We start from the raw sequence: 9097 nt of genomic DNA, 5'->3' as shown, positions 1-9097 counted from the left end.
ATGGCCATATGCAGCGTTTCCTTAAACATCCCCATTCCAATATCTAACCACTTTTTCTGTGGAGAAATTATTTTTCTCCATGTGTTTCCAAAAGACTGAGCAAAATTCATCAGAGCCAACAGTGTGGGAGATTGTGACCTCTTACCCATGGAATAATTACTCCAGATACAATATCTAACTCATAAACACTTGCAGAGGTGTTTCAAGGCCCTCACCTCATTATCAAAAAGGGTTTTCCCCAACAGTTTTACCTTAGTGCAATATGCAGCTGTCCTTCTCTGGATTCTTACTGCCCCGTGCCTGGCAATCGGGCTGTTTGCAGATGAACTGGTAGCTTTCCCTAGTGACTTGCCTTCCCTTCTCCTCTTCTGCGTGAGGAATGCTGGAGATTTGTACTAGATATTTTTTTTTCCTTGCCATCCCAACATAACCATCTCTGTGTCTTTAATTTCATTTAAATAATAAAACACCTGTGTTCTTTTGGGCAGTTTGGATTACCTGGCATGGCAGTCACTGAGCATAATCTTTCCCTCATTCCTGAGGCTGATATGGAAGATGGAACCAAATGTCACCAGCAGTGACAGTGTTACCTGAGTGGGGAGCACCCTGTGTCCAGTGCCTGTCACATGGCAAAACCCGTTGGTCTTCCTCAGGTAATCTGGGCTTTGTTACACCTCCTTACACTGTAGTGGCATGTGAAGGCTTCTGTGGTCTGGCTGTTTGTGGTGAAATGGGAGATCTCTGGAATGTGCAGCTTCCAGCACTATAAATGTTTACTTATGAGTCCATCACTGTGATCAGACAAGTGCAACCTCTGATTTTGTTACTCTGTTTTGATGGATGATTTCAGAGTCAGCCTTTTTCACTCAGGCTCCTCTTCTTGGCTGCAAATGGTGTAACGAATGTGTAAATGAATGAATCATGAATTATTCATCCACCTGTGTTTCTGTGAAGCAAGTGTAGAGGCATTGCTCACTCAATTATCTGTGTGTGGCTGCACCAGGTGGTGGATGGTCCCTGCCACAGGCACCAGCTGAGGCAGCAAGTCTCAGGGAGCTCTGTGGCTTCACAGCTCACCTGGCTCCAGGGGCATTGCAGCTGCTTTTGTTACACAAGGCTAACAGGTCCCACCAGACCTTTGATGACTCTGCATTGCTCACCTCAGGTTTCCATGTACCATACAGGAGCATGAGGGAATGTGCTCTAGAAGCCGGGAGCAGAGTGGTTCTGGATTGGATCTGCTGTGTCCAGCATCAAGTTATACCCATTTGTCAGGAGCAAGGGTGTATTTTTTAAGTTATGCTGTGTATTCTGCTGCAAGGCCTGCCATCACTGAAAAATCAATAAGCTATATTGAAACAAGAATACCAATATAGGAATATATTGTTTTTTTCTTCAAAACATATTCTTCTACATTCCTCAAAATGTTGATTCTGAAGATGATTGTTTGAATCAGATCCCGAAGTAGCAAGAGGGCTACTTGTGACTCTGAAGGCAAAAATTCCACAGCTGGATTATTGAGATTCCTCTGTTCCTCAGTCTTTTCATTTGAGAACAAAGAAAATATGAAGAAAGAAATAATTCTGAATCAGCTTGATTGCAATTCAATAAGAGTTTTGAAAACTTGGTCCAAAATCACAGAGGAAGAAGCCTGCAGTGTGATGGGGTTTTGAAATTTCCATGACCTCAATATCTGCTTAATGATGCTTTTTTTTTCTTTTTTAAATTCTTATAAAAAAGTTTGAGAACTGTTCAGCCATGCAATATCCTAGACCATGAGTGTCAGCTGTTAATTGCTGGCTTCTGGAAAATCAAGGTGTTAGAGTCATCAATTAGCTTTGTTGCTCTGAATACAGTGCAAAAGAATGCTGAACAACCACAAAGGAAGACAAACTCCCTGCAACCAAGAGTTTATCATTTAAAGATATACAATACTGTACTAGACGTGCTATCATAGTTCCCTTTTCTATGTAGTTCTACTTTTATGATTCCTTCTTTTCACTCTCCTGTGTTCCTAAACTCCTGCTATGGAGCATGAGCCCTCCCTGCATTGCCTTTGTGGACTACTAGAGCATTTACTTGGAGTGAAATATATAGCACATTTTATCAACTTGTGGGTTGTGGAAGTGATCTTCACAGCTAGATGGCAATAAAAGAATTCCGTTAGACCTCCTTCAATAAAAAATGAGAAATGCAATGTTGTGAGAGTATTAGAAGCAGCTGCCTGACTCTAATGTCAGTGAGTCTCCTTCAATTTAAATATTTGCAATAGCCATAATTAAACACTTAGTAACTGGCATTGAGTTAAAATAGAAATACATGACATAGTCTTACTGCTGGGCATATTTTAATTCTGATTTATATCCCCCTTGGCTTTGTGCCTGGAGAAGTTTTGTGATTTAAAATCTGTTTTATACAGTATAGAAATTGCCAGAGGGCAAATTATCTTCTAGGTGAGTAACAACTTTTACTTCTTCTGGAAGCAGCTCCCTAAAAAGATCAATGTTATGTTCTTCTTTTATTATTTAAAGACTGAAGAAATTTATGTCTGCAAATAGAGAGATGGTCTGCCCAGGTCACTGAATCTAGACTGACCTCTGGAGGCTTTCACATTGTCTGAACTTTCTAAACAGTTTTTTGCTCATCCTCTAAAAGTGTTGAAACTGGCAATCCTCTAACATAGTTACTGTCATGTAAGAAGACATGTTAGGAACTTGGGCTGACCATGCCTTCTGAAAAGGTGCATAATGTAAACAAATATTCCTTGAGGTTTGCCCTCATTTTTATTCTTTTGGAAAAACGAGTAGCAAACCATGGTGTAGTATACAAAACCAGAAATACAGGTCTCGACATTGTTACACAGATATTTGCCATTATGCTGTGGGAGCTCTAATGATAAAGTTTCAGTTTCTTAAAGCTTTTGATTCTAGCAGAAAAAAGTAATTATATAATTAGTCATTATATCATTATAAAAAACATTAAAAAATTAAACTTAAAAAAAAAATTAAATTATATTAACCCCCCCATTTTTGTTCTATTGTGTCTGTAAGACCCACATTTTTCTAATCACACTATAAAGGTGAAATAAAGAATAAAACTCAACCTTGTAGTAAATAGGTACACTGGGATATTTCCAGCAGGCCTGAATTTGTTCCAAATGTGTTTTATTTTAGATCAGAGCGCAGTACACAGGCTTTGGCTCCACTTCTTGCTGCCATAATGAGCTCCCTTTTCTGAGCTGCTTCTCGGTCCATGAAGCCATGCTGAAGGATCCTGAACTGTCTTTCCCGACTTTGTTCCAGTTCTTTCCAATGGTTCCATTGAAAAGAATCCTGCAGGAAAGACACAGAGATGATCAGACTGCAGGTGATACAGTGGTTCTCTTTAGAGGATACATTGAACTTTTATTTGATAATCCTGCTGGCTGACAACATGGTCTGTTTGCTAAGATGATTAGGAAACTCGTTAGCATCAAACTTGGCATGTTTGAACAAACAGAAAAGTAAGCAGAGTGCGTTGCCCAGTTTAAGATGACTTAAACACTGTTGCAACTCTCCACAAAACCACGGGAATGACAAACTGTAACATGCCTTGTGTGGGAGAGGGGTGAGCATCCCAGTATGGTGTGATGGGATGTGTACGATAGGAAGCTGGGAAAGACAAGAGTTGGAGACTGGGTAATATACTGTCTTGATAGGATGAGTGTGTGGTGGTAAGAGCGGTGTTGAATGGATGAGCCCTCCTCTGTGATAGCAGAATGTGTGAAAAGAAGGTGAGGTCAAGGCCACGGCTGGAGAAATTGTGCCTAGGCAGGAGGCAGGGTGCTGCTATTGCCAGCCATGTATGGCACCATCTGCCTCTGCCCCTTTGCCAGTGCTGGCAGTTGAGCAAACGTCTGTGAACAGCAGGTCTATTGCAGAGCTTTTCTCCTTATGTAATAACCAGACCTTGTTTGACACGATTCTGGTTTTCTGGGGGATAATCTTCAAGAGTCCCGCCTGCTTTTTACGCTCCATTGTTTTTTCTTCAATCTTCTTCTGCAGGTTTAAAATGCGTTCATCTTTCTTGGGTCTTTCACCAGACTGGGACTTTTTCTTTTCTTCTTGCCTGAAAAGTCAAAAGGAAACAATGAGAAAGTAAAATAATACCATCAGACAGAATAAGCCCATCTGAGCACATATTACCTTGGCAATAATGAATTTGCTCTTGCTTCTGAGAACCAGTTAGACTTAAAAGAGATTTAAATCATATAACTTGCATGTGGTACTCACAATTTGCCTCTTGTTGTTTACAGAACAGCATTACTAAACCACATAGAATAATTTTTTCCCACAGGATGCACGATGATAATATATGAAGTATTTCATGCCTGACATGACATTCTCTAGGAAAAAAAAATGTGCAAAACCTGGGATAATACTGCAGCTCTTTGCTTGTGAACTATGGAGTTTGCCTTATATGATCATTAGTATTCAACTTGATTGCTGTATTCCTTGGCAAATAAAAGATATTTTTTTCCGTGTAATCCCAATGCCCAGATACAGAATCAATGGGATGGTGATGTGTTAATTAAGGTTAGTTGCTCTGTGTGAGCATAAATTGGTAACAGCCTGTGCAGCATAAAAGTAAGGAATACCAGAGATGTTATTGGATAGTCTTCCTTTTCCCTCCCTTCTACAGTAGCCACTTTTCTGTCCCCTGGAATTTACATTTTATCTGGTTTTACATACCCAATTGGCCCAATTTACTCACAACTTGTCCATGTAGGTTGCACCATGTTACAAAGTGACTCACTTAATATCAAACTTTCTCTTTTATTCAACATTGTCCTCAAATTTAGCTTACTAAGATCAAATCTTAATTAGATTAGTAGAATTAATGTTATGTCATGAGCAGCTGTGATTCTCTGGCTAAATTCAGAGCTAAAGGAAGTGTCAGATCTTCCAAGGAATGTACACAATTGTATAGCCATGTTAGATCTGCTAGGTGCAGCTGGCGAAGGATAGTTTTATAAAATGTCTTTTTATGTTGCAGTTGTGCAATGTTACAATTGCTTTTATTGGAAACTAAGTAAAGACTCCAAATGACCTGAGCAGAGGGCACAGGGGCACTGTCCTGCTGATTCTGTAGCAGCCATTCTGTCAGTGGCAGGACTAGTTTCACAGACAAGTTGACTTTTGAAAAGAAATATTTTACAACTGAACTCTTTCCTTATATCTTGAGCGTTTTCAGTATAAGATGCACTTCTCAAGAAGCTGGCAAGTGGGGAAGAAGGAAGTTCCTTCTGACACTAAACCCACCAATTTGTCTTTAAAAAGTGTCTGCATCAAGAATCCAAGGATCCAAACACTTCTTTCATCTTGGGAGAGATGGCTTTTGCCTGCCTTGTTAGCTTTATCTCTGCTTATAGGAAACTCTCTGTGACAGCAGATTTTCTTCAGTGCAGCCATTCCAGACTAGAAGTCCCCAAATCCTTGGGAACTGGATGAATGGGAAATATGACCTATGTTACATTCTGAGACGTGACTGTGAACTCTAGGTAAGGGACACAGTTAAGCTTGGCTTCCCATTTCCAATGGCTTTCCTGAGACACTCCCTGAACCCCTCTGCTCCATGTGTCATGCTGTCTGGTTAGGATAACATTTCCTTGTCCTCTTGAAGACTGTGATATACTCTGCTACACTGAAATGAATTTTTAACACTACATTGTAAATCTAAAAATTGTGTACTATCACTTAATCTAATTGAGGACATGGTTTATTTCTATTTGCACTGTATCAAGACATTGCATTCCAGAAGATACAGGAAAATAAAACAATAAGTTTTGAAGTAAATACTTGATTATTAAATCTTGTCAGTGAGAATAAACAACAAAACCTTTCCTTACATGCAAATCCAGATTCTTGTAAATACAATTAAAGGAAATATAGCAAGAGGTTTAAATCAGGAAGCAGCAGCAGTGGCTTCTATATTAACATTTTCAATAGTGCTTATTTCCAGAATAATATTTATTTCTCTTCTACATGTAGTCTTGTGCCAGTCATCTACACTATTCCAAAAAGCTGCCAATCTCATAGATTTTCAGATGCCACACCATATCATAACACAAACTCCAAGAGAAGAAGGAATGTAGAAAGAAATTTTAAAATTCTGGTTTTTGTCATCAGCTGAGAACTTTGAGGGCTCAGGATAGAAAAACCTCTTATGATCTCTGTCACCTCATCTCACGTATTTCCTAGGAAAGTAAGGTAACAGCCAGTCAGTATGGGCTAGTACACAGAAAAATCCTCTCCAGATCAATAGAAAATTATGTGATAATTTATGAAAATTCTTTCCAGCTATATATATAAAAAATGGGGAATTTGAAGATTTGCATAGAGTTCCTCCTATAATCCATATTTGGCTCTTCGTGTACATTTTCAAACTCCAACTTTGCATCAAAAATATAAGATAGATGTATGACAGCTCTTAACTGACTCAATACTTGTAGGAAGTTGAGTAAAAATGATCACTTGACCATTTTAGGCATCAAAATATCAAGCAGCTAGGACCGTATTTATAAGATCACCTTACAAAATGGAGTCTTGTGCAAAATAATTTTTTTAAAAGCAGAATTGCTTATAGTGCAAATAACAATATTTTTAATAAAATTCTCATAGTCTCAGTGAGTAGGCCTATCTGTACTTCACAGTACCCTGCCTCTTTCTGTCCTGCACCATATAATTCTAAGTTGCTGCAGTTAGCAAAGTGAATGTATCTGTTAACACTATTAAGGCAGTCACTATTGTGACATTTAGGAACACTACAGTATTAGACTGATTACTGTTTTTTACTAATGTATTTTAAGTACTCAAAATATGACTCCCTTTCAAAACAATTAACTTATTACACACCTAGTTTTAGGTGGGGAAATTATTGTTATTCATAAAGTGTTCTCCTCATTTGAAGTAAAAATTTTGAAGCTGCATAACCAAAGTTCAGTCACTGAATCACAAAATGGCTGAGTCTGGAAGGGACCTATGGGGGTGATCTTGACCACCCAAACTGCTTAAGCAGAGCCACCTTGAGCTGCTTGCCCAGGTCTGTGTCCAGATGCCTTTTGAACACCTCCAAGGATAGGGATTCCACAACCTCTCTGGGCAATGCTTGGTCATCTTCACAGTAAAAATTGTTTCCTGATACTCCTCTTGTCCTCTCAGTTACCATTGAGAAAAACCTGGCTTTGCTTTTTACAGCTTCTCTTCACATCTTCATATTTCTGATCCATAATTACTCATAAATTTTCCCTTTCTGTTTCAATGGTAATGAAGAACTCATTACCTCCTCCTTCTCTTTCTCCTCCTTTTCCTGCTCCAGCTGCCCACACAATGCATTTCCTGCATTCACACTATGCCCACCCTTTTCCACCTTAGGCCAAGAGAGAGGGATTTCCCTTCTCTCAGTGTGTGTGGTCAGTGCCTCTTGTCAGGGAGGCATTTGAGCACTGGCAGTGGCAGGGAGAGAAAGGAGTGCTCTGCCATCTTGGCAAACACACCATCATTTGTGACCCAGTGCTGGGTGTGCTACACCAGTACCACAGTGCAAGATGGGGATGTAGGGAACTTTTGAGCTGTGGGAGTCTGTTCCATTTTCCTCACATACAAGTAAGTCAAGGAGGATTAGTGCTGCTCTTCTCTGACAGCTTTAAAACACAGGATTGGTGAGAGCTTGCAGTACCAGACTTTGAGTCCAACCCAAAGTAACTCTCCCCCCAAACCACAGATAACGTGGATGGAGGGAGCCTCAAACTAACTGGTTTGAACTATGGTGTGATTCTTAGGGCTTTAGATTGATTGCAGTAATAGATGTCCCTCATTGGAATGAAAAGGACTTGTATCTCAAGTACACAGGCATGTAACTTGAGTACATTAGCATTATTCAAACACACACAAATCTGCTGGTGCTTGAGTTTGAAAGCTGAGAATAGAACTGCTTGTCCACTTCAAAATACAACGCTGATTTTCAAACTGTGTGAAATTCTAGCAATCAGAGTGACGTCCTGCGTCTGTGCCATCCTGCAAGCACTCACAAAGCCACTGCTCTGATAGATGTCACGGCCTGCAGTCTATTAAAGGCCAATGTCTCTGTAATTTTTCATGTTCCATTTCCTATTTTGTTTAATATTGCTCATTATATGCTTGCACAATGTGCTTCCTTTGTGTTGATGTCTGTTTGTGAATGATATTGAAAGGAACCTGCTTGGTAGGGACCCGATTAAACTCCAGCTGTCACTAAAGCAGGTTTGTTTAGCAGAGTTTAGCTGCCATATTTTAGCTGATTAGTAGTAGCCTTCAACATAATGCAGTTTAGGATATAACACATAATTTTACATTGATGCATAAGGCTAACGTATGAGGACCATTGGTAAGATTTGCTATTCTATCCCTATAATGATGAATCAATTCTATAAACGTAAAAATTAGCTTTTTACATCTGCTGTGCAACATATCAAGAATAGAACCCAAACAATTAATCACGCACACTGATTTGAGAGGTATTTCAGGATTCAAGATCTGCAAATAAGGTTTAATACACAAAACCCATACTTTATATATAGAGAAATAAAAACTGCATGAAAATGTCTAGCATTTGTAAATGCCATGGAGAGCATGCCATATTTCTGTATTAACAGAAATAGCACCAGAGATTTGGATTCTGTATGAAAATGCATGAAATACACTCCCAAAGAACAACATTTTTGCTACACTATAATGCCTTTTTTATAGGAATTACTTCCAAGTTACATACATAAATTGCCTAGGAACCATGAAAGGAAAATATCTTCTAATATCTAGAATGAAAAATTTTATTTCTTTATTTAGAAAGCAAACAGAGCTCCATTAAAATTACTGTATAACTTACCAAGAATATGACCAGATTGACTGATTGATTCAGAGGCTTGAAATTTAGTGTATAATTTAATTTGGATTCTACTATGTTTGGCATGTTGGTCTGTTCTAAAAAACATTTCAAATGACAGAACAAAAAGTGAATCAAAGCTTCTCATTCAAGCACAGCTTATTTTGGGATCAGAACAATTTTAGTTCTGAATTAAGCT

At 38.8% G+C, this 9097-nt stretch overlaps 1 protein-coding gene across 7 annotated transcripts in view; it reads right to left on the bottom strand.

Moving 5' to 3' along the window:
* Positions 1 to 2499: 2499 nt before the first annotated feature.
* Positions 2500 to 9097, bottom strand: part of CFAP99 (cilia and flagella associated protein 99) — a 54016-nt gene continuing 47418 nt past the window's right edge. For all 7 annotated transcript variants that reach the window (XM_014895248.2, XM_088163035.1, XM_088163037.1 and 4 more), the window contains 2 exons: positions 3948 to 4107; positions 2500 to 3332 (listed from right to left, as the gene is read on the bottom strand). In XM_014895248.2, the coding sequence (XP_014750734.2) occupies positions 3165 to 3332; positions 3948 to 4107 (328 nt within the window). In that variant the 3' untranslated portion in view covers positions 2500 to 3164. The remainder of the gene's footprint in view (positions 3333 to 3947; positions 4108 to 9097) is intronic.

The sequence above is a fragment of the Sturnus vulgaris genome, chromosome 4, assembly GCF_052056855.1.
Source record: "Sturnus vulgaris isolate bStuVul1 chromosome 4, bStuVul1.hap1, whole genome shotgun sequence".
In the NCBI taxonomy this organism is placed as follows: domain Eukaryota; kingdom Metazoa; phylum Chordata; class Aves; order Passeriformes; family Sturnidae; genus Sturnus; species Sturnus vulgaris.
Note: the sequence above shows the minus strand (reverse complement) of the source record. Positions and strands in the feature narration are given on the sequence as shown.